This window comes from Dendropsophus ebraccatus, chromosome 8, assembly GCF_027789765.1.
Source record: "Dendropsophus ebraccatus isolate aDenEbr1 chromosome 8, aDenEbr1.pat, whole genome shotgun sequence".
Classification (NCBI taxonomy): domain Eukaryota; kingdom Metazoa; phylum Chordata; class Amphibia; order Anura; family Hylidae; genus Dendropsophus; species Dendropsophus ebraccatus.
In genome coordinates, this window is record NC_091461.1 from 22,929,755 (window position 1) to 22,955,770 (window position 26,016).

Consider the following 26,016-nt stretch of genomic DNA (forward strand, 5'->3'; position numbering starts at 1 on the left):
GGCCACATCCGCAGGGAGTGGCGGAAGTGCCGTTTCCTGGATGTATAGCTCAACCATGTCTGCTAATGGGCCCTTGAGGTTATAGAGAGTGTGGTAATATTCTCTGAAGACATCTGCAATGTCCGACGGTGTGTGGCACGGCCCCCGAAGGGCCGAGGTAATCGAGGGAACAAAGGTTTGGGACATCCGAGGATGCAAGAATTTTGCTAGTGAGGCTCCGCATTTATTAGAGAATTCATAGAAGAACCGCTTGGTTCTCTCTCGGAACTGGGTGTATTTTTGGTCAAGAAGCTCTTGTAGTTGACCCCTAAGCCCAATGAGGGAGGGCAGTACCGTCGGATCAGGTGACCATTTATGCAATGTCTCCGAAGAATGAATGTCGGCGAGGAGTTTGGAGAGCTTACGGGCGTTATCTCTCTTCAAACGGAACCCATGGCGTATCAGGACTCATCTAAGCACGCACTTCAGTGCTTCCCACTGCACGGGCAATGGAGTATCGTCCGCAGAATGGTCAGCAAGGAAGTGCGTGATAGTCTGCTTGATGTCTGCCTGACAGGCCACGTCGCGAAGGAGGTTGGGGTTTAGCCTCCAGTTCCACTCACGGGGCACAGAGTCAGGGAGCGTCAGCGTCAGAGTAACCGGGGCATGGTCGGCCCATGTCATGGGGTCTATGGTTGCCCGAGGGTGCCAGGAGAGCAAGTGGTGGTCAATTAAGAATAAATCGATTCTGCTACTGGTGTTGTGGACCGAGGAGTAAAAAGTGTAGTCTCTTACCCCAGGATTGAGGACCCACCACACATCCACCAATCTGCTGTCGAAGAGGAGTTTTCTGAGAGAAAAAGACTGGGAAGGGGAGAGAGACGACCTGCCAGAAGAGGAGTCCACTGCTTTGTCTAAGACGAGATTGAAATCCCCAGCGGTGACCAGGAGTCCCTCTGCGAAGTCCTGCAGAGCATGTAGGCGGCCCGCCTGTGCCTGGTTGCGGTTGGGAAAGTAAAAGTTAGCTATAGTGTAAATACGGTCAGCAATCTTAGCTTTCAAAAACAAATAACGACCCCCGGGGTCTGCTAACGTATCAAGCACTGACAGGGGTAATGATTTATGGATAGCAATGCTAACGCCTTCCCTTTTTGCATCGGGGTTAGTGCTGTGATACCACTGCGTGTAGTATCTGGTGGGCATGGTGGGAATATGCCCTGTCTTGAAGTGGGTCTCTTGCAACAGGAGGACATGCGTTCTCTGTTTGTGCATACGGTAAAGCAGCTGGGTACGTCTCTCCAGCTTGTTGAAGCCTCGTATGTTCAGAGTAGTGAACTTTAAGGACGCCATCTAAGTGGGATGCCCCCTGACAGAGGGGAGAGAAAAATTAGAGAAAGAGAAGAGAGGAGAAGAAAGGGTATCAAAGGAAAAGAGTGTGGAAACAAACAGAACTACTGTAACAGGACAGAACCAAAGAAGAACTGTCCACCCCGTAAGAAGTTATGGTAATACGACCGTGCCTAAATCGCACGGTTAAATCTCTAGTTAGGGACCAAGAGTACTTGCCATGTCTCCAGTCAATCCAACCGCGCCCATATAGACGCATGGCAACGGCCACCAGAGAGTCCAGTAGTAACTTCGAGGGGAGGGGGTAGAAACGAACTTCCCCTAGTCCCAGCAATATCACACATCAGACAATATGTCAAACCCTGAGAACGTAAGATGAGTACCTATGCGTAAAACAGAATAATAAGCAAACACATAACTTGTTAACCCCAACAAATGCAATATGGACCTGTGGTCAAAATGGGGGGAGGGTCAAGGTGAGGGGGGGGGGGGGAAGACGAAGGGGAGGTCAATGAAGGAAGGGAGGGGAGGGGGGGTGGAACGGGAGAGAGGGGGCGGGGGGGCGGAAGAGGGAGGGAGAGGGGGCCAGGGGAAGAGGAAGGAGGGGGAGCGGGGACGAAGGAAGAAGGAGGGGGGAGAGGAGGGAGGGGGGAAGAGGAAGAGGAGGGGGGAAGGGTTGGAGAGGAAGGGGGAAGGGGGGGAAGGGTGGGAGAGGAGGGGGAGGAGGGAAGGGCATGCATTCTATGGCTGCACGTGTGCCCCGCAGCAAGTTACACCTTTACATTTTTGTGCCCGGGTGATAAGGCGATATGCAAATATGTGATGAGTCCCCTGCTTGCTACCTCTTGGACCCCCGAGATCATGTGGTACAGATTAAGCGATATGGAAGACAATACAACAGAACACATATCCCATGTTGTGTAGGTAGCAAGGGGACAAAAGGCAACAACAAGGTCCTTTAAGCAATAGGTTACGCCCTATACATCTTAAGAAATTGGTTCATAGGGGTGTACCCCAAACAAAGAGAATGTGACGGGGCTGGATTATATCTACGTGTTCGCCAGAGACGACCAGTTCCTTAGGATTCAGAACGGAGATGGTCAGGTGCACGGCGGCGCCGTCTTCGTGAATGGGATGGCCTGCAGTGTTGGGCCCTCTTGATGCCTGCGGCTGGAGCGGAGGTAGTGAAGGCCACTCCGATATGGAGACTGGCAGAAGATCCAGGGCGTCCAGGAAGGGAGGTAAGTCAGCTGGTGAACGCAGGTGGAATGCCCGATTACCCTGACGCACTTGGAATTGAAAAGGGAAGCCCCATGAGTAGGGGATGTTCTTCTCTCACAGGATGCCCAGGAGGGGCCGCAAGGCTCGTTGTTTCGCTAGTGTGACTCATGACAGGTCCGTAAGCAACTGGATCTGTGCTCCATCAAAGTCAATATTACCAGCGTCTCGGGCCCTTCTCATGAGTTCCTCTTTTTCTTGGAAGAAGTGTATCCGGCACAGCACATCCCTAGGTAGGGCAGGATCAGAGCTGGGTGGACCCAGGGTCCTATGGGCTCGATCTATGTTGATGGAGTCAGTAGGAGGTCAGTGCAGCAGCATGTTAAATATACCCAAAAGCGTGGGCATTAAGTCTTGTTGTCTAACCGCCTCGGGTATGCCGTGGACACGGATGTTGTTCCGGCGGTTCCTGTTCTCAGCGTCATCCGCCATGTCAAATAGTTGTTGGATATGCTGAGCGTGCTGATCCAGCTGCTGCTGCGATATTTGCACATCCTTCTGTTCAGAAGAGGCTTGCTCTAGGCTCTGTACTGTGGATTTAGAGAGACCAGGTCTGACTTCAGGGACCTGATCTCTGCTTTGCAGACCGCCTCCATTCTTGTTATATACCCCTCCATGTCCTGCTTGGTGGGGATGGCCGCCATTTGAGAGTGCAGGGCCCGCATGTCAGAGCCAGATATGCTACTGTGCCCCTCTGGGGGTTTTTGTCACAGTACCTGTGTCCCTGGGTCACAAAGGAGCAGAGGGAAGTCCTGGGACAGCCCTGGTGCAGTAGGGGCTGCTCACTGCTGCGCCTGTGGCGTCGGAGGGGCCGTCTGTGAGCAGCGAGTCGCCATCTTGTGCTGTGTGGGACGGGAGCTGGACGGTGCGGCTGCAGTGAAAAAGCGGCGAATACCGCTTCTGGTACGTCCCGGGGATTGTCGGGGAGCGTTACACGGCATCAATGACTCTGGCGGCTGATAGCTGTCGGGCGCGGAGGAGACCAGAGGCAGAACGGAGCCTCTACACTGTGCTGCTGCTCGGCGCCATAACCAGGCCACGCCCCGTTGACGTGGTCCGTTTTTTTATTCCGCGGCCTGGTCCCCGTGTACAGCGCCGTTCTATGCACGGGTACCGGGCCGTGGTGAAGCACTGGAGGCGGGCCAGCCCGCCCCCAGTGAGAGGGAATTCCCTCCCCTGTATGACGCGGCTCCATTGTGCACTGGCCAGAATAGAACGGCGCCGTACACGGGAACCGGGTGCGGTTCGAAAAACGGACTGCGGCACCGACTTCCTGTGACGGCGCCGTTCGATCCGTGGGTCAGATTAAAGAGGATGTACCTGGTGGTACATCCTCTTTAAACAATAGGTCATTTTCTTTTTACACATTCCCTTTAAAAATTTACAGATGATGTAGTATTAGTAAGTACTTGTATTCCCCATGCAATAACAACTTTGGAATATGTTTTTGTATGGCTCTGTGTTGTGCTGTTCCTAACTAACTAGCAACTGGGTGTTACCTGCTGGGGTGTGTCTATACATTGTCTGGCACAGTTTTGATTGGATAATCCAAGACATGGTTGGTACACGCCTAGTTGGCTATTTAGTTAAAAACTAAAGCTTTGGAGGTCCATGCATGATAGCAATTGTAGTTTTGCAACAGCTGTAGAGCCACGAGTTTCCCTTACCTGATATAATGGTAGATTTAAATGTTCAGTGGTAAAGCATGTTACAGACTGATTGAATTCATACTGAATATCAATGCTATGATGTCTTAAGATTACAGATTCCATGTTCCAGTTTCAATTAAGTGTAATATGCCCTTATAACTGCTTTAACTCTGGTCCTGGATTTAGTAAGCAACCTAACACCACCATATGTGTAGCATTCCAGGTGAAGGACAATGGGTGTTTTAATGTAATCAACACACAGCCAATTCTATTTCATGATGCCCTCTTGTGGCAGATGGGAGTAGTAGTGTTGAGAAGATCTCACATAGCAGAGTGAGGTTGTTAACCTGACGGTGGTCCTCTGTGAAAACAGCAAGGTTTTAGTAGAGGGTCTATACAAGGCAGAAAGTCCTTGACCGAAGGGTACTCCCCTGTAACAATGTGTGCTCTGTTGTAATGTTGTGTGTGCAGTGTAGACAACTGAACCTAAAAGTTAATTGTACAGACAGAGTTAATTCCTGTGAAGTAAAGTGGTTAGGTAGAGCAATCCTCTTTAATCCCTGAGGTTCTTGAGTTTAGCTTTAGGTTGGGTTCAGAGGCACCGTAGAGCCAAAAACTTCTCTTTCCATACCTTGACCCTTTCTAAGAAAATCCTTCAGATCAGGGTAAAGACTGTACACAGGATATTGTGGTCTTCTGTCTTGTTGCCTGTAATGGTAAACACAATTCTGGTTAGCTTCGAGCAATTCATTTGGACAGAAGCAGTACATTATACATACAATACAAGAATCAGATGAGGCTTCATCAAACCACGCATAATATGCTGTGCTGCGACACCACAGATAGGAATCTGATACAAATTTTATGAATGACCAAGAGTAATACTTGCAGGTGTCGGTTGCAAGTTTTGCTGTCTATGTCGTGGTTGATCCAAACAATGTGCTGACTGCAGAGAAAGCCTTCACCACCATCTCTCTGTTTAATGTCCTCCGCTTCCCCCTCTCCGTCCTGCCTAGGCTCATTTCTATCATGGTACAGGTAAGTGAAAAAGCTCCAGTAGACATCTTCTTTCTTAAATGCAGAATATATAGTATGCAGGGCCAGGGCGGGACCATGAGGGTCACTGTACTGAGTGACTATGGACAATCCCTGGCCATGCTCAGCACTAAGAAAAAAATTATAGACATATGTAAAACTACTATTTGTACAATAGTCTTGTAATGTCCCTTATTACTATCCAGACAAATGTATCTTGTGGCCGGCTGGAGAAATACCTAGGAGGGGGCGACTTAGACACTTCTGCCATAAACAATGATTCTACTGTTGGTAAGCACACACCTATTTCTTAAAGGGCACCTACCATTCTGCTTTTGCAGTAGGATACCTTCTCCAAACCCCGGCAGATACACAGTTCGTTCCAGTGTACGGACCTGCCAGAAGCTTCCATAGACTGCACTGTAATACACTTACAATGCAGTCTATGGCACTTCCGCTCCCTTTAGGAGATGACTGTGTACCTGCTGGGGTTTGGAGAAGGTATCCTACTGCATGAGCGGAATCATAGGTACCCATAAACATATACCTTTATTCCAATGATATAGAGTATACACATACCATACCATAATTATTAGAACATCTGTTGAATCCAGCATCTGGTAGTCCAGTATTATTGTTGAGCGGACTTGCCGAACTGTTCCATTTGGCAACATTCCATAGGTTGTATCTATGTTTTCTTGGCAGCCCCTGGGCGGCATCCAACTTCTCCAGCCAATGGGATTTAAATGAAGAACGTTTGGGTTTGGAGAACATTGCCAAAACTCAAACAGTTTGGCAAGTCCGCTCAACACTATCCAGTGTATATTTCCCCGTATATTTCTACATTTTTAATATATCTTCCGGGCGATACAATAGTGTTCTCTTTGCAGTGCATTGGTTAGTTATATAAATGAGAAGCACATTATCATTCACAGACGCTGCAATCCAGTTTTCTGATGCCACGTTTACCTGGGAGCCGGACACATCTCCAGCAGTGAAGAAGTAAGACGGGATTGTATGTTACCATAAAGTGTACTGTAGCAGAAGTTAGACTGGTCTATGTAAACTACGGGCACCTTTATGGTGGCCCAGTGTAGTAGTGGTAGATGTTATATAGATATAGTTTGGGTGTATATTATCGGTCAAAGCTTCTAAGGTCCATATATCTTCTTCATGTAGCATTAACCTGGACATCAAGGAAGGTCATCTGGTTGCCGTAGTTGGTGCTGTTGGGTCTGGGAAATCTTCTATGGTGTCTGCAATGCTTGGAGAAATGGACCATGTGAAAGGACAAATCAATATAAAGGTATAATAAATATTGTAGTCTGTGACTCATAATACATCACCTGGCTATTAGACTGTATAAATTCAAGAGCGGAAAAAATTACACCCCCTTTGAATTCTATGGTTTTAAATATCAGGACGTAAACAAAATTGGTCCCTAGAAGGTTCAACCTCAGAACAACTTTCAGCAAAAAGAAAGCCAAAATGAAAAAGCCATGCATGAAAAACTAAGTACACCCCATGAATCAACTGCTTGGTTTTCTGTGTAACTCTAAGACATTGTGCTGTAGGAATTGGTTTATGCACAGCTTTCTTAAAGGGGTATTCCTATATAGGCAAGTTATGCCCTATCCAATGTATCCACAGGATAGGGCACAGCTAAGAGATGACCGGGGTCTTCCGTAATCTTAAGTATGGGGCTTCTGAATTACTGGCAAAAAGAGCTGCAGACCGCATGCGCATGCTGTTGCACAAATACCCCTTTTAAGGTTCTGCCACAGCAATTTAGTTGGATTGTGGTCTGGACTGGCAGGACCTGGCTGCTACTTACCCTCTTAATTCCAATGAAAGCAGCAAGGGCGTTCTTACTTTTTCACACAGTGCTTCTGCATTTTGGCCTAGTTTTTGTTGAATAATTATACAAGGGACCAGTTGCGTGTTATTTCTCATCTGAGGTTGTATTTACCTAATTTTAAGACCTTCTAAAGAACACATTGGGGGACATGTATTAAAAGGCAAAAATACCTTTTTTGGCGCAGATCGGCCCAATCGGCAGAAAAATTTTTGCAAATATTTTATTCGTATTGAGCCGATCTGCACCACCTTCGCCAGTGGGGCGGAGAGGGAGGTGTGGTATCACGCAAAGGGGGCGCTGCCTCTGCGTGCGCCGCATTTATAATTTTTCCGGGGGGAAAATGATACTGAAACCTACGCCAGCTCTGAGCTGTCATAGGTTTTAGATTATTCGCACAGACAGGCTCCGTGTGTACAGGTTTTATGTAAAGGCAATGCGCCTCTACATAAATCCCCTGAGCTCTGGATCTGCGGGGACATTTGTAAGCCTGGCGTAAAAAACGCTGTACTTCATAAATGTCCCCCATTATTCTTAGGTTCCGATAGGTAAAACCATGGAATTCATAGAGGGTGTACTTTCCTATTAATAATATACCTTAGTACTAATGAAAACTTGTATTTCAGGGTTCTTTGGCCTATGTTCCCCAACAAGCCTGGATCCAGAATGCCACATTGCGAGATAACATCCTGTTTGGGGCCCCTCTAGAAGAAGAGCGATATCAGCGGGTTCTAGAAGCCTGTGCCCTGCTTCCTGACTTACAGCTGCTGCCCGGAGGGGATATGTCTGAAATTGGAGAAAAGGTGATCTGATAACTCGGTAACAAAAATATCATTCAACAGATTTGTATGCAGTCCTGCACGCAGTCCTGTTATTTCTGCACTCTATGGCACAATGTTTTTTCAGCTCCGTTTAAAATTATGTCCGTCATTTTGAGTTTTAAAATAACGGACGTCATTTAGCAGCCTGGCCTCCCCTTAGTTCAATGGTGTTTGTACATTATTCTAGTTTGGGGTTACTAATTGGACTTTGGCTGTGGCTTAATTGAAAAGTCCATTGAATTTAATAGTAAAAAACGAGAAAGAACGGTGACAAAAAAAAAACTGTGTGTGAACAACTAATAAAAATTGTCCGCTATTTGCAAGAGATGTCCGAAAATAATGATCACGTTCATTATTTTGACGTCCGTGGTTAAAACGTCCGTTATTCAATGCATTGTGTGAAGTCTTTTTAGATATCAAAATCGGCCGCCTTTTCTCTATTTTTGACGTGTGAACATAGCCTATGGATGTAATTTTTAGGGACCAATATAGTGGTATGATTTGTACTTGTATGCCCCCCCAAATGTTCTGCAATTGACTCGCAGTGGCTGGAAAAGATAGATGGAGCCCTAGGGCTGCATGAAAAAAATGGATACAGCCTATGTCTGTAACAGAAGGCGATTTATGGAGAGCAATTATGTCTGTAGGCAACAGTGAAGCAAGATAGAGGCTCCTTGCCGGTTTGGGGCTCCATTTCAGAAGATAGAGTAAAGCATTTTGTTAATCAATAATGAAGTCCTCAATGCTGAGAAATACAGGCCGATAGTTATCCATCATACCATACTATCAGGGACGCCTCTGATTGGCTACATATTTATTCTTCAGCAGAACAACAACTCCAAACATCAGGGGCGTAGCTAGGATTCATGGGGCCCCATAGCAAAAAAACTGTACAGGTCCCCCCTTCCCTTATGCACAATACAAAGTACTGCATATATATTCAGTGATGTGGCCAAAAACTAAACAGAGGCAGAATCCTGCCTGCCGCTACAAAAGTGACTGGCAGAGCAGAAAGCTAATGGCTGCTTGCTCTGTCAGCCCACTGTATTTAACTATAAGGGCCCATTACGAGCCATAGGTGCAGAAGCAACACAAAAAAAGAGTTAAAAGGAAGACAAGGAGACCTCTGCTTCACTGCACTGATAACCCCGACCTCTGCAGGAGCTCCTGAGAACAGAGGTCAGGGGTTATCAGGGCAGTGAAGCAGAGATCTTGTTCTCTGCATATTAACCCTTTTTTGTGTGGCAGCATGTAAGTGAATACTTACACACAGCAGTAGATTAAGTGGTTAAGCAAAAGGACACAGGAGACTCTTATCTTCCCTGTGCATCCCCAGGCCCCCCTCCCCCATCGGCCCCATAGCAGCTGCCTACCCTGCCTCTATGGTAGCTACGCCACTGCCAAACATACACCTAAAGGGGTATCTCTATCTGAGAAAGTTATCCCCTATCCACAGAATCAAGGGGGGCCAACTGCTGAGACTTCCCATGATTTCAATAATGAGGACCCTAGTCTCCCATTAGAACAGAGCAGCGAGTTGTGCATGCACGCCACTGCTCTATTCACTCTCTATGGGAGCTGGCGACAACATCTTTATAAAGAGCATGTAATGTATGCTATATAGGTTCTATTTGTTTCATTCCTTTTTCATTTTTTTTTTATCTTAAAGGGAATAAACCTGAGCGGAGGGCAGAAGCAGCGTGTAAGTCTGGCTCGAGCCGTATATCACGATACAGACATCTACATCCTCGATGACCCTCTTTCTGCCGTTGACGCTCATGTGGGGAAACACATATTTGAGAAGGTGGTTGGCCCCAATGGTTTACTAAAAGACAAGGTAAAATGCAGGCTGTGACATTAGAAAATTGCTCTGGTGAGGCCATACAATGATACAATTGTGGACACCAGTGTATTTGACTGTCAATACAATAAATTATATTATAATCTGGTGGTATTGCTATCATTTAGTTTAGTTCATACACTAATCCCATCTGATCTCTTCACAGACCCGGGTCCTGGTCACTCATGGCGTCAGCTTTCTGAAGCAAACCGATGAGATTGTGGTATTGGTGAATGGCAGCGTCACTGAAACCGGCTCCTACAAAACATTACTGGCCAACAATGGAGCTTTCGCTGAATTCCTCAGGACATACGCGAAGCAAGAGCACGCCAAGGACTCAGAGCCTACAGGTAAAGTCAGGATTTGCAGCATCTCACTGTTTTCCATGTTGCTTTCCGGCTGTCAGATTGAGTACCACCATGTTTGCACTTTTCTGCTATGTATCTTATTGTGTTTGTGTGGTGACCTCCTGAGGTGTTATAGAGGAGGTACGGCCAGTCACTTGCTAGATTGTGAGGTGTGACGCCAGTCCTATGCTGGTTGGCCGAGATATAGTTGGGCCAATGATGTTGTGTCATGACGCCAGTGCAGGTTGGGCTCACAGGTATGGTGGCACACCTGCTTTTAGTGTAGAAGGCTATACTTTGTTCCCCTGTGGTCAGCGACCAGCCGGGGTGTTGCGGGGTCCCTTGGGTTGTAGTCCTGGTTTTCCGGAGTGGAGTGATGACCCACCCGGACTATTGGCACTGCCACTCACAGAAAGACAAGATGATCCAAGGAGTGTTTGTGTTCTGTGTTGGTGCAGGGTGAGAAATCACAGAGTCTCTTTATCATAAATAAGATCGGCTTTACTTGAAACACTGGTATACAGCAAATCATACAGCTTTGCCTTGAAATAATACTTCACACTTAATAAGACACTTGATAAGTTAGGATCCAGATCTGTAGTGAGCGAGTAAGGAGTTGCGTGCTGAGAGTATAGAGTTGGAGAAGTAGAGAGGAGCATGTCATGAGAGTCCCAACCTAATTAGTACTGTGCTCTGTCGGGATGTTGGAGGATGAGGTAGAAGAATACTTGAGAAGAGAGATAGAATAATTGTGCCTGTGTTTTGACCTTTTGGGTCTTTGCACCACCTATTGCTCTACCAGTGTTGGACGATCCATCCTAGTAGGTGACACAAGCCCCAGACCTTGTTACCTGGGATGAGCAGAATGCTGAGGGTTCCCTGCTGACACCTGCGCTGCGAGATAGAGTTCATAGGCTTCTAGCAACTTTGCTCTATCCAGATCAGTTCCTAGCCGTCTGCTTTGTGGATACTGTCCTTCACTGTGACTCTCCTTGTCCACAGCGTGGGTTGAGATGATCTCTGACTTGTCCTCTCTAGAGAAGGGCTTAGCACTGCATAGTGTTGAGTGGAGTTACTGAAGGAGAAAGGGTTGACTGCATCTTGTCTCTACAGAGTCTAGTGACAAAAGACCTTTACGCTGAGACTGGGGACCTGGCAGAGAGCCAGGGCCCAACTTGACTGCTGCTGGGATTGTCTTGTCTTGCTTCCTTACTGCACAGAAACCTGACTTAGGGCCCTATTCCACGGAACAATTATCGTTCCCATAATCGTTAACGATAAACGATCCAAACGACCGCTATTGCGAAAGACCTGAAGTTGTTCACCCATTTACATGGAAAGATAATCGTTACTTATGATCGTTCTTGCTATCGTCTTGTCGTCGCTATTGCGTTCGTCCCTACTGCGAACGACCGAACGACTTCTTATTCAATGCGAACGATTCATGAACGAGCAACAATAAAAATAGGTCTAGGTCTTATTAAACTATCAACGATTTCTCGTTCAGTCGTTAGTCGTTAACTGCTATTTAACCGAACGGTTATCGTTTAGATTTGAACGATTTAACAATAATCTGAACAATAATCGTCCGGTGGAATAGGGCCCTAAGACCTAAGACTACGCCACACTTCCTCTACCCACATGACTTCCTATCTACAGCCCCTATAAGGTGTGCTGTGAATGGGTGAAGAGTGCATACAGAAGGAGAAAAGAGAGAAGTGACAGGACAGAAGAAGAGAACATGCTCATTGGTCTACAGATCCATGTGACATACCAACAAACAATAACCCTTACAGTTCTACAGCTGTGCATTAACTAAGTATATACACTTACAATATCGACATCTAGTGGCAAAACTTTAAAACTACTTCATCACCACTGACACACAAAACGTACAGGCTTTTGCAAAGGGTATAACCGTGAGCAAAACCTGTGGTGGGACACCACATTTGTCCTTCAAGCAATGTATCTGTTATTTGCATTGTCTGGTTAATGTGTTTTTGGACTGGTGCTGCCATTATTAAATTCAGAAGCAAGTGATCTATATACACACACACTCCTTCATTTGGAAGAAAATCCACCCAATCCTCTCTCCCTGGAAGAGGATATCCTGTTATATAGTTGGGTGAGGATCTCTGCATAGCAGGATATGATGACATGTCTCCCAACCTTCTGGATTGTCAAAGAGGGACATGTATGAAAGATCACTTCTTTTCTGGCAAATCAGTAACCTTGAATAATAGCATAAAACACTTGAACAATTTTTTTTTTTATAATTCGAAAAAAGATGGAATAATATTGAAGTCGGGGTCTAATAAACAGTTGGGAACCATAAAGAGAGCCTCTTGGACAATATAGTAACTGTATAAAAGTATATTTGTTTCTCAGGTCTTAACCTGAGGTATTGCATTCCTACCTTGAGTATTACAAGTGTCAGAAACCATTCTGGAAGCCAACCAGTGTAAGGACCCCCTTATTGAAGTTTAATGAATTATGATTGTTTAAAACCTGGCTAGGACAAATGACAGGAAGGGAAGGTCTTCTACACCATTACATCACCAAGCTATCTCAGGGTGCTCCCTTACTCTGGCCAATTGACACCAAGGAACTGAAACCATCTTTTACTTTGTGACCAAGAACTGTAAATTACTTGCTCATCAGCCATCATTTAGTTTTCTTATTATCCCCTATTAAGTGCTACTAGATGCAGATGAAGACGATGAGGGTGAAGATCCCATAGTGCACGGTGCAGAAGTGGCAGGAGACATTGTGACCATGACACTTAGGAGGGAGAACAGTCTACACAGAAGGAGGCTTAGCAGGTGAGTCTGAATGATTTAGGACACGGAGACTCAAGTACAATGTCCAAGGTTCTCATCATTTATATTATGTCATCGGTTCTGACCACATCTGATCTATGGCTTATGACGTCTTACTTATCCACCTCTGCGAATATTACAGTATGAATGGCACCTTGAGGAAGTCTCTGAAGGATGTACAAAAGGAGATGGGAGAAGACAAGACAAAAATTGCAGCAGGACAACAACTTATTGAAAAGGAAACAGTAGAGACAGGAAAGGTATTGATGGATTTCCCCTATATTACATGTATATGTGCAGTGTCCCGATACCCGTATTCCATCTACTAAACGTATAAACTTGTGGTGTGGCTGAGGAATCTGTTTTATAGCGTCTATATATGTGTCTGGGTAATGTGAGATAACTTATGTATGTGGTTATTTTGCTTATCACACTGTTAGTACTGTACCTATAGTAGTAGCTTATACTGGGGTATAATGGATGTGCAAATGTTAACATTGTGCTGAAATGTGCTGTTTTAGAAAAGTAATGTACATCTCTGTACCATTTTTCTTCCCCATGGATCTGTTTACCCCCTGGTTTCCTCTCTGAACTGTGACCCTGGTGTTGCCACGCAACACTGCAGACACTTTCCCACTTTTCCACAACCCCTTGCTTGCATGTGAAATGAAAATATACTGCCAGTACTAATGGGACAGATTAGGTCACTGAGATAGAACTGAAAATGATTGACCCAACCTAATGGATTCCCAGCTGGCTGTAACCAAGGGCAACAGGTTCAAACAAAGCAGCACATGGGGGATTAGTGAATCTATATCTTTCAAATGATACATTTTTTAAAGTGACTCTGTACCCACAATCTTACCCCCCTCCCAAAACAATTGTACCTTCGGATAGCTCCTTTTAATCCAAAATCTGTCCCGGGGTCCGTTCAGCAGATGATGCAGTCATTGTCCTAAAAAACAAATTTTAAACTCATAGCTCTGTGCAAAACTGGCGTGGCCTAGAGTATCTGTGCATTAGGCTGGCACGACCTCTCTGTCCCTCCTCCCTGTCCTCTTCATCATTAGGAATGCGCCAGGCAGATTTTCTACTATTCATCACCTGTGAGAACACGGCACATGGGTCATCTAGGCACCTGTGCAGTTTTCACTGCAGAGGAATAGGAAAAATCCTGCCTGTGGCATTCCTAATGATGAAGAGGGTGGGGAGGAGGGATGGAGTTGTGGTGCAAGGTTAGGGCACAGATATTCTAGGCCACGGCAGTTTGGCACAGGGCTGCAAGTTTAAATATTTTTTGTTTAGGACAATAACTGCATCACCTGCCGAACGGACCCCAGGACAGATCTTGGATTAAAAGCAGCTATCCAAAGGTACAAGTGGTTTGGGGGGACAGATTGTGGGTACAGAGTTGATTTAAAAAATGCTTGTGTGGCTTGCGCGGGCCTGAAGGGGAGAGGTTTAGTTTGGTCTTCCTGTTGGGTCAGCTGGTACAGTGGTATGTTAGCCAAGTAGCTCCAGGGTCACTTGGGCACTTGTTACGGTAGCCTAGAGTGGTGTAGGACCCAGCCCGGACAGTTTGGCACTATGGCGGCACAGTAAGGAAGGTTAACCCAAGTGTACGGTTGTATGGGGGTGCGTAAGGATCTTGCGAGTGACTAAGGTGCTTGTAGTTGAGGTAGAGACACGGTGCTTTGAAGAAGAGAGAGCTTTGTAGTGAAGAGAGTAGAGGGGTTGCCCAAGGGGCCTTGTCCAATGTAGAAGTATACTCTGCCTGGAACAGTGGAGGGGTGTAGAAGAGATATAGAGAATACTCGTATTTACGGATCAACTCTAGTCTGACCGCCTTCTGCCCCCTAGTTGCAGGCTACCTATCCTAGGTGGGTAGTACAAGCCCCAGGCCAAGTTAACTGGGCTAAGCCAACTTCCAAGACTTTCCGGTCATCTGGCACTGCGCAGTGGAATACCTAGACTTTCTGTACCTTTGTTCCACTGAGGTCAGTTCCTATGACTGCTGAGGTAACTGCCCTGCACTTTTAGAGAGTTTGCTGGTGTGGACAAGGTGTTTCATGTGTGGCTTTTCTCCCATTGGTACTTCCTTAGCACTGCATAGTAGTTCTGTTGCTCATAAGGAAGAACTGTGGCTTTTCTTAGTTGTGTCCCTCTAACACTCACTCCAGACAACTCACTACAACTCCTGAACTCCTCCCACCCAGGACTAAGTCCTTTCTACAGGGGTCCGTCTAACCCTGCCTATGATTGGTGGGGCTGTGTGTGCAGAGAGAGAGAGAGAGAGAGAGAGAGAGAGAGAGCAGAAGATAGGCTAAAGAAAGGAGGAGAGGCACCTGCACCTGCACCTGTGAGTGGTTGAAGAACGACACGTTACACACGATAGTTAACCCTTAGTCTCCTTCTCTCTAAAGGACTGGGTATTTCTACTCAGTCTGCCTTTGACCAGAGAAGTGTACACACCACCTAGACTAGTCTTCAAGGCCACATGAAAGCCTTAGGCCTAGTCAGTTCCCAGTTAGCATCGGTTACCAGCAAACACTTCTATGCTACAGTAGCACAAAAATCCTCTTCCATTAGCTACCTATCTGGGTCGAGGTGGTGGTGATCATGACACTCTACAGAGTTTTAAAAGTTTTACCACGACTCCAGTCCACACTGAGAGGGAAAATCAACAAATCAAAGTGGGAAAATTGGCAAGGCAGAAGAGGGAATGACTGAGCTAAGACTCTCCTGCTTCACATAACTATTTGTGCCTAGTGGCTTCCATGTCTTTGGTGTATGTCCTACACTAGGAGGTTGTGCCACACCTAACTGTGAGTAAAGTTTTCTTAAGCAGCTGCACCACAGTTAGCCAGTCTGTTGGGAACCTCTACAGCAGAGTTTAAAGGGGTACTTCAGGCTTGGGTTAATTTTAGAGTATAGTCGGGGAGGGGGTGGATATAGAGGCCGCTGTTCACTTACCTCCCCGGTTCCAGTGCTGGGTCCCGGATCACGCCGCCCTGTTCTTTCGGCCTGCTGCCGCTTCCTGGTCTGGCGGGACCCCGCTACGACCGCTCAATGGCGGAGCTGCCTTGAGACGTCAAGTCTAAAGCCACAGCTCAGACCAGGAATTGGCAGCGGGACGGGAGAAGGGGGCGGTGCGATCCGGGACCCGGCGCTGGAACCAGGGAGGTAAGTGACCGGCGGCTTCTATTTCCACCCCTTCCCCAGCTATACACTAAAAATAACCCAAGCCCGGAGTACCTCTTTAAGCAAAGTAGACTGTATACGTATATCTTCACTAGCAACACTAAGACTAGACACATCTCTACTGCTCAAAACTACACATTTAGTCATTACAATTGAGTAAACAACAACAGGGGGGAGTGTGAGTGCCGCACCTGCACATTTGCCTCATGTAAGGCATTCTGCATAATTTAGGAATATCAACCACTGCCACTTTTTTTTTTGCAGGTGAAATTCTCCCTGTACATGAAGTATTTTCGGGCAGTCGGATGGTGTTACACTACCTGGATATTGGTTACCTTCATTTTACAGAATGTTGCCGTTGTTGGGCAGAATATTTGGCTCAGTGAGTGGACAGCAGACTCGGTGACTTACTTCAATCAAACTTATACCGCCTCACAGAGAGACCTGCGGATTGGAGTATTTGGAGCCCTTGGGGTGGCTCAAGGTAACTTTTTTCTCAAATTTTAATAAAGGGTTTGTCTGACCAATATTATGTTTGTCCGCATGGATGTCATAGTTGACGGTCCCCATTCAGAACTCCCCATGAACAAGTATGTAAAGATCCTGGTGTTGGGGACATCCTATGCATTACATAGCCAGCCATTCATCTTTATAGCAATCGAAAAATGTGGCTGGCCACTGGTTCCACCAGCAAAACTAATTGCTTTGGCTGACAAGAACTGAAAGGGCTTATATCTGATTAGTAGTGATGAACGAACATGTTCGGAAATGTTCATATGACGCTAATCATTTGTGTTCGCCAATCACGAACAATTTATTCGAACATATTCAGACTTGCAAACATACGCAACTGTGTAATCTATGCTTTGCGCCTTATAATCTGTATGCACTCTAGACTAAAACGTACGCAACCTATACACAACTACGAACGCAACTACGTGTGCAACTGTGTAATTTACGCTTTGCACCTTATAATGTGCGTAGACTGAAACTTACGCTTCTATTGTATGTTTGTTAATTGTTCGTGAATGTTTGGCGAACACGGACCGATCACGATCATTTTGTTTATGCTCATGTTAGGACTCAGAACCGAACATCAGGATTTTTGCTCATCACTACTGATTAGACACCCCCTTTAACCACTAATATTCCACTATTGTGCGCTAATATTTTTTGTGGTACAGGTAGTAATGAGTCATATATGTATTTTTTTCAGCTATTTTTGTGTTCCTCAGCGCTTTTCTGATTGCGGCCGGTACTGTGCGGGCATCACGGCTGCTCCATGCACAACTCCTTCGAAATATCCTGCACGTTCCTATGCAGTTCTTCGACACTACTCCAACTGGGCGCATTGTCAACAGATTTGCCAAGGTCAGTTCCATCTATTTTCATTCAAAGGTTTTATCTAGTAGTAACCTCTAGGTTGAAATCCTTCGGTTTTATGATAAATCATTATATGAAGGTGTAACTACCCTGGTCTGCTATAGCTTCTGGAAGTGTCATCCATACTTACATCACATGGTCAGGGTGGCCAGTTGCTATCAGCATTTTTTATGATCTTGTATTAGGACCCAACAGCTTCAAGATAAGCCATCTTGAGAAAAGGCTATCACCTTACGATCTTTTATGCTCTTTACTTATAGGACATCCTCACTGTGGATGACGCCATTCCCATGTCATTCCGTTACTGGATCGAGTGCTTCCTGGAAGTGATCAGCACCCTGTTTATTATCTGCTTGGCCACACCAATTTTTGCTGCCGTCATCATACCACTAGCTATTCTTTATTATTTTGTCCAGGTAAGAATCTGGCTCTAAGTCAGACTACAGGGATAATGCACACAGTGATGTCATATTAGTGGAAGAGTAAAAATAATCCTCACATTAGTGGGAAACAATGCACAGTAAAATTTTAGTCCAGAGATGGGTGCCCTTTCTTGTTGGGCTTCCAGGTACTTATGTCCATGTCTGTTATTAAATTGCTTTTGTATGTATAGAGGTTTTATGTCACCACCTCCCGTCAGCTGAGGCGTCTGGACTCAGTCACAAGGTCCCCCATCTATTCTCATCTTGAGGAGACAGTCTCTGGTCTGTCAGTCATTCGAGCTTATGGACATCAACAGAGGTTCCTCCAGCACAATGAAGACACCATAGACCTGAATCAGAAGAGCGTTTACCCCTGGATCATCTCCAATAGGTAAGGAACTCATAAGTCATGTGAAACCTTGTGCTGCGTATTGATAACCAGGAGGAACCTCTAGTAATCTCCTATCGTATGATACTATCTGCAGGTGGCTGGGCATCCGCCTTGAATTTGTAGGGAACCTGACGGTGTTCTTTGCTGCGCTCTTTGCTGTGTTAGCTCGTGGCACTGTGGACGGTGGGACTGTTGGACTGTCCATTTCTTCAGCACTCAATGTGAGTCATTGTGATCCAGATTTTGCCCCAGTGCCCAGGATCTCTGTATTGGTCATACCTTTTACATCATAACAATAACCTCATATTTTTACAGATTACACAGACACTCAACTGGTTGGTACAGATGACATCTGAGCTGGAGACCGACATTGTTGCTGTTGAGCGTGTGGATGAATATATTGAAGTAGAGAATGAAGTAAGTGCTGAAGTGACAACAGTAGATCTCTGGATAGAGTATTTTTGCATCATAGAACACCTTTAAATATTATTTTTGTCTAAGAGGTGGTCAAGAGTTGACAACTCTCCTTGGTCCCCATAGAACTCCAGGTTTCCCTCTGCACAATGTTTCCTTAGGCATGCCATTGCCCATTCATGCTCAGGATGAACCTCTGCTGGACAGGTCAAAGCTGGGTGCTAGGATAACCCACAATTTAAGTGTGTTGGCATACTCCACTATAGCCTTTGTTATATCACTGACTGGTCCTATGTCTCTTTACTGGGGTAAAAGCTAACTAGTTGTTCTCTACTCACATTGTACCTGCAATTCCCTACTGTGAGGTGCAGGGCTCTAAATATATGTAGCTAAGGAGCCACTTAGTCCTAGGCCCAGCTTAAAGGCCTGAAGGGTCTTAGGGTGATGCTATGATGCCCTTGTCCACCTTCTCACTGGCGAAGGTCTACTTCTCCTGAACTTGGTCTCAGGAATGACTAGGAAGTATATTTTCCTGACAGAATTAGAGAACGGTTAGAGACTTCCTCTCATTCTACTCTAGACTAACTTCTTGGTACTCTTTGCTAAGAGGATGGATCATTGCATGCCCCCAATCTCCAGAAGGTTCTCTGTATGTGGTGGCCCTATGTTGATTTTACTGTACAGCTCAGCCAGAGATGGTATTGTCGTGACGCCAGTGCTAGTCCAGCACACAGGTGTTATGTTGGTACCTTCCTTGTGTTGTGGCTGGTTGTAATCCCCAATGGTCGGTGACCTGCCGGGCTGTGATGGGTCGCTTAGGCTCTTGTCACAGTAGTCCAGTAGTGGCAATTGACCCACCCGAACTATTGGTACCACCATCCACTGAAAGGGGAAAAATAACTCACGGTGTGCGGTTAGTGTGTATAGGTGCTTTTGCAAAGGAAATGATGACAGAGTCCCAGTGATATAAAAAATAGAACAGCTTTACTGTGCAGTCTTTTAGTAGTACAATACACTCTTTACACCGACTCTAGTGCTTCACCTGTTAGCGCTTGAAGAGGTGCTTGAAGAAGTAGAGTAGAGTAGAGAGGTAGTTGTAGCAGTGCTTTAAGAGTTGAGAGTAGAGTAGAGGAGAAGAGTTTGTTGAGGGAGTCCTAACCCCAAGTAGCAGTGTACTCTGCCGGAACTGTTAAGAATACTTGTAGACTGAGAAGTTACTTGTACCAGTGTATAGACTTTGGTCTGACCACCTTGTGCCCTACAGTTCGAGTGACTCATCCTAATAGGGTGATACAAGCCCCAGACGTGGTTATCCGAGTGAAGCGAGGTATCCCAGTTACCTGCACTTTGAGATAGGATACGTAGGCCTTCCTTGGTAGCTTTGTTTTATTCAGGCTAGTTCCTTTTGTATATCAGGAGATTGCCCTACATTTTTTAGATTGGTTCATGCCATGGGCCAGGATGTTTTATTAGACTTTTCTCCCTTTGTAGTGTTAAGCACTGCATAGTAGATATAGATATTAGAAGAACTGGTTGTCTCTAGCTGCATCTGTACACATGTGTCTTAGACTAGCCCACGCTGCACACTTCCTCCAACACGGAGCTAACTCCTCCTACAGGGATGAGTGTGTGTTGAGAGCAGGGACAGGCAGAAGAAGAGAAAGCACCTCCTATAGGTCAGCAATGAACACATGGTACAACAACAATAACCCATTCCTACCTTCAACTGTGCATAAGATAACAAGACTTAGAAATAACACTGACACCTAGTGGTGAAATTATAAAAATACCTTCATCACCACTTAACCTGGAGTGAGAACTTTGCAACAGGTGCCTAAGGCAGTTAACAGTAGGACACGGCATGTACAAGTGTATGTGTGGGCATGTAATTCCCATGTTAACCCTTTACTCACAGTTAAAAATGCAACCAAAAGTCAACACAGAAATAAAACATTTGCAAACCAAAGCTCTGCAGGGACCCCAAATAAGATATTCCACCATGTTTCACCTCTCTGCATTTGGTTATGCTTTTAATACCTCTTCTTGGCAGGACATAGATATGTTCTATAAAAATATCGGTGGATTCATGTGTGTAACTGTAGCCAGTGTTCTTTGTTATCAGGCAGAGTGGGTGACTCAGCGGCGCCCCCCACAGGACTGGCCAGACAGAGGTGTTGTGGAATTTGTGGATTACAAGGCGCGTTATCGCTCTGAACTAGATCTTGTTCTACATGGGATTTCCTGCACTGTTGACAGTATGGAGAAGGTAAGGAGGATACAAAACTAGACATATATTGGTAATTGGTAAAATAGAGGAAGACAAGTCAGGCCTCTTACACATATCTGTTTATGCTGTCTGCAAATGCGGACAGAATAGAGACTCATCTAAGTGGATGGAATTATGTATGCGTCCTATTCATATTCCTGGATCTGTCCCTCAGGTTGGAATAGTCGGAAGGACGGGAGCTGGAAAATCTTCACTTACTAATTGTCTCTTCCGGATCATCGAGGCAGCGGGAGGGAAGATAGTCATTGATGGGGTGGACATCTCCACTATTGGCCTCCATGACCTGCGCAACAAGCTGACTATAATTCCACAGGTAATTCACTATATAACAAGCCATCATTCAGGGGTAGTACCCATATAGTCTCCATATATAATATGACAGAAAAGCTATTATGCAGATATTTAAAGTAAAGTTTTTGTTTTCTAAAATAATTTGACAATATATAAAAAGAATATCTATATACAGAAAACACCAGTAGGTCCTATAAATAACAAGTTTGGGGGAGATAGGAGCAGCGGGAGCAGATTGGCGTTCTCTTCTATGTGCCACCCACACGATCCAAAGATCCTCCTGCTGCTCCCCGGGCACCCTTCCCACCCCGCGATTGATGTCGCCACATGTTATAACACAGACAGCGAACGGGGAACGAGGACCTGACAGGTCGGAGTTCGCTTTCTCCTAAATATCGGCCCATACTTTGACATGTACCACCTACCTAACCACCAAGTCCCGTTTCAGGGGCCACACTACAGTCACTGTTCAGGAATTAGGAACATGACAAAGAAATCAAGTCTGTCCTGGGCAGTTGGTGAATAGTCACAGCACATTTTGCAAACATACCACTAGGTGGCAGCAGTTACACATGTAAAGACTACGAGAATGGCAGCTTCGTAGAATGTACTCAGCGGTTTGCGTTTCTGTACAGTCTTGATGTTTGGTGAGATTTCTTGGCAAGGCTTCCCTAGTAAAATGTAATTTCACAGGCAGCTTAATACATGTGGATATCTAATATTTAAGGATTACGTCGCTAGCATGCGGCGTTCACAATATTGTTTGTTGTTGGCAAGGTATCTTGTGAGGTCAAAAGGAAAACAAAAAGAGACAGGACATATAGGATATAGTGAGTGTGAGAGGCATTATTTTCTGCATCTACATCACTTACAGGGATAGATGAGGAGGCAGTACTATCTGTTCTTACACAAATGACATGATAAGACAAGGATGTAGTACTGTCAGCTACTACATAATTTATAGGGAGGCAGTGTAATGTGCGCCTACATCATTTACAGGGACAGACAGGGAAGCAGAACTATCTGTGCCTACATTCTTTATAGGGGCAGACAGGGAGGCAGCACTATCTGTGCCTATATCATTTATAGGGACAGACAAGGAAGCAGAAGTTTTGGTGCCTGCAGGAACCGATAGGGCAACTATTTGTACCTACCTAATTTACAGGGAGAAACAAGGCAGAAGTATTATCTGCGCCTGCATCATATACTGAAAGTAACAGGGAAAGAATACTATTGGTGCCTGCATCATTTACAGGTAGAAATAAGGAGATAGTTCTATCTGTTCCTTCATTTACAGGGAGAGACAAGGAGGCAGTACTATCTGTGCCTGAAACATTTACAGGGAGAGACAAGGAGGAAATACAATTTGTGCCTGAAACATTTACAAGGAGAGACAAGGAGGCAGTAATATCTGTGCTTCAAACATTTACAGGGAGAGAAAAGTAAGCAGTACTATCTGTGCCTGCATGATTACAATATTATGTATGTAAATGGATACCCTGGGAATGCCTATTCAGGCACAGGTGGAGGGGTCGGTAGAAGCTTAAAAATATATAAAGTCTAAGCTTTGTTTATATTTTCCACTACGGTTTGTCTACTATAAAGCAATGGTGATATTACTGCCAGGGTATATAGCAGCCCATTGTCCCTCGCATTTAGACAGTATAATGTTCTCCTGTAGGACCCGGTGTTATTCTCTGGAACGCTAAGGATGAATTTGGACCCGTTTGATCAGTACACGGATGAGGAGATCTGGAAAGCTCTGGAACTCTCTCACCTCAAGCCGTATGTAGAAGGGCTGCAGGAAAAGCTTTCCTATGAAGTCAGTGAAGGAGGAGAGAACCTAAGGTAAGAGCACAATATATTAGTTTTGTACGGTGTGTTCCTAATATTGTATATTTTCAAATAATTATCATTACTAACTGTGAATTTGGTTTCCTTTGTTATTCTGCGCAGTGTGGGTCAGAGGCAGCTGGTGTGTCTGGCTCGGGCATTACTGCGGAAATCCAAGATCCTCATTCTGGATGAAGCCACGGCGGCTGTGGACCTGGAGACGGATAATTTAATCCAGAGGACCATCCGCAGTGAATTTGCAGATTGCACAGTGTTGACCATCGCACATCGCTTGCACACCATCATGGACAGTAACAAGTGAGGACCCCTTATACTTAGTATACACAGTTACTAGCTATTCAGGCATCTTTTACAGCATATGACTTTCCCTACCAATGCCCAAGCAACTCATTTATTTTCCTTTAGAGCTGAATTTAGAATTCTGATCTATCCAGCAGACCAATATAAAAGTGACAGGGAGCTTTCCTGGCATACGTGCTAAGTGGGCACCACAGAAACTTTTGCAAAAATGTAAGAGGTGTTCATAACAAAATCTAACAATTCAGTTGCAGAAATTCACTGCCTTCATTGTCTTCTTTGTTTGCAGGGTCATGATGTTGGACTCAGGAAAGATTATAGAATATGGAAGCCCAGAAGACCTCCTGGCAAGCCAAGGACATTTTGCCTCTATGGCCAAAGATGCTGGCATTGAGATCACCAGTGGCACATCACTATGAGGCCTGGGGGATGTATATGAGCGATATGATTCCAGCATGGACTCCCTTAAGACTCTCTGAGCGACGACCGCTAAAAATCCAAAGTGAACTGGGAAGCGACCTGTAAAGCTGTAGCATAAGGATTGCTGGGGAATGTCGTTTTTCGAAAGCTGTAGGACCGGAGGTTGGAGGTCACCTCCTTATTTCTACCTCACAGACAATATCAGGATTCCATACCCAAGAACAAACCATTACTTCCTGCCAGAAACAGCCCTCATCCCCACATTTCTACCTAATGAATTGTACCATGTATAGATAATCAGACTTATGGAAAATTTGTATTGTCTTACTGTATAATTGTGGTTTACTTTGTATTTTATGTAAAAACTAAAGATTTCTTTTTTTTTTTCTTTTTCTTTTTAACTGTGCTTTGTTTTTTTTATTGTTTGTTTGTTTTTTCTTTTAATTGTCTGCTAGACTTGGAAACCGAAAAAGACCACTTGGTCCACCTAGTCTGCCGTATTATATACTTATTATCTTAGGATAGATATATGTATATAATACATTCAGTTATTGTAGATTTACCAACCACATCGGCTGGAAGTTTGTTCCAAGCATCTACTACTCTTTTAGTAAAGTAATGTTTTTTTATGTTGCTTCTGATCTTTCCCCCAACTAACCTCTCAGTCTCCTCTTGTTTTTGAGTTCATTTTGTTTTTTACTTTAAATCTTTTTAATAAGAGGAAAAATTCAAGGACAGACACACATAAATGTGGCTATGCAGAGCCCAAGTGCAAATAAAGATGAACAATAAGAGATGTGGTAGTTGTAGATGTATAGAGGAACAAAGGAATGACAATCAATGCATGTGGGTCAGCATAAAGATGCCAGAAACCAGCATCCATAAGTATCCATTGGTGTATAGACTTCTAGATACCAGCATACAATTGTAATCAAAGAATCTCATATGTAACTACAAGAAAGAGCAAGAGTAAAGAAAGGAAAGAGGTTGGGGGAAAGGGGGGAATATGAATGAAAAATGAAATAACAAGGCAAATAATAACAAAATAAAAAGAATAAAATAAAATAATACAGTAAAATGACAAAAAAAACATAAAAAGGGGTAGAAATTGGAGGGAAGAGAAGGGACTGTAGAAAGGGGGTAACATTACCATGATAATGCAAGAAAGGTCATCCAGAGCATGACGGAGATGCGAGCCAGGTAGCCATAGCTGAGCTATCGCGGAATTCCAACCAAACCATCTCTATCCTCCGCTACCATCTCCTCCATAGGCATTCGCATGGTTAACTTCAGCCACGCACTCAGCAAGAGATGGAGAAGTGGGGGATTTCCAAGGAAATACCATTCTGGCAGCAGTTAAGAAGTGACCCTTCTTAACTGAGAAGATATGGCCTGGAATTAAAGAGAGAAGCCCAATGTGAGCTACCTTGTGGACAAAGTCATTGGTTAGAGAATTGAATAAGGTAAAAATCTTTGGCCAGAAGCTTTGGAGACGTGGACAGCTCACCCAAATATGTAACATGATGCCCACTGCAGTTGAGCACCACCAACACAGATCTGACACTGAGGGAAAGATTGTATGGAGCAAAGCGGGGTAATAGTACCACCTGGTAAGAGTTTACTCGTTTTTTTTTCTAAGCATGACGTGCAATGGGAAGTCTGTGGGAAAACAAAAATCATTTATTCCAGTCATCTTTGTCAAACTGAGTCTCTAGCTCCCTTTTCCAGGCAAGAACAAAGCATGGTTCTGTAGGAGCATGTGTAGTTAAAATACTGTACATACCTGCGAGGAGGCGATGTGGAGGGCCCGATAGAGTAACCAGGGTCTCTAGATTTGTAAGGCTTTGGCATAAGGTCTGAGATTGTGAATAAGGTGACAGTAAAGATCGTAATGGAAAGTATTGCAACCACAAAAGACACCGCTCTAGGCAAAGGCCGCCAAGCATAGGAAAGGGAGGCAAAACCTCCGAACCTTTGAAGATTTTAGCAAGTCTCGGGAAAAGTGTGTTTATCCCAAATAAGAAAGCTGTTCGCGCCCAGGTCTGGCGGGAAGTCTGGATTATCAAAAAGAGGTGTTAAAGGGCCC

General features: G+C 45.0%; 1 protein-coding gene across 1 annotated transcript in view; it reads left to right on the forward strand.

Moving 5' to 3' along the window:
* Positions 1 to 24,712, forward strand: part of LOC138799171 (ATP-binding cassette sub-family C member 2-like) — a 39,996-nt gene extending 15,284 nt beyond the window's left edge. The window contains exons 13-32 of the mRNA XM_069980012.1: positions 5,145 to 5,291; positions 5,495 to 5,579; positions 6,224 to 6,290; positions 6,468 to 6,594; positions 7,770 to 7,946; positions 9,634 to 9,801; positions 9,971 to 10,154; positions 12,847 to 12,973; positions 13,113 to 13,230; positions 16,436 to 16,655; positions 17,388 to 17,542; positions 17,815 to 17,970; positions 18,168 to 18,367; positions 18,462 to 18,588; positions 18,683 to 18,784; positions 20,904 to 21,047; positions 21,223 to 21,381; positions 23,041 to 23,207; positions 23,316 to 23,510; positions 23,800 to 24,712. Of these exons, the coding sequence (XP_069836113.1) occupies positions 5,145 to 5,291; positions 5,495 to 5,579; positions 6,224 to 6,290; positions 6,468 to 6,594; positions 7,770 to 7,946; positions 9,634 to 9,801; positions 9,971 to 10,154; positions 12,847 to 12,973; positions 13,113 to 13,230; positions 16,436 to 16,655; positions 17,388 to 17,542; positions 17,815 to 17,970; positions 18,168 to 18,367; positions 18,462 to 18,588; positions 18,683 to 18,784; positions 20,904 to 21,047; positions 21,223 to 21,381; positions 23,041 to 23,207; positions 23,316 to 23,510; positions 23,800 to 23,929 (2,955 nt within the window). The 3' untranslated portion in view covers positions 23,930 to 24,712. The remainder of the gene's footprint in view (positions 1 to 5,144; positions 5,292 to 5,494; positions 5,580 to 6,223; positions 6,291 to 6,467; positions 6,595 to 7,769; positions 7,947 to 9,633; positions 9,802 to 9,970; positions 10,155 to 12,846; positions 12,974 to 13,112; positions 13,231 to 16,435; positions 16,656 to 17,387; positions 17,543 to 17,814; positions 17,971 to 18,167; positions 18,368 to 18,461; positions 18,589 to 18,682; positions 18,785 to 20,903; positions 21,048 to 21,222; positions 21,382 to 23,040; positions 23,208 to 23,315; positions 23,511 to 23,799) is intronic.
* The last annotated feature ends 1,304 nt before the right edge of the window (positions 24,713 to 26,016 follow it).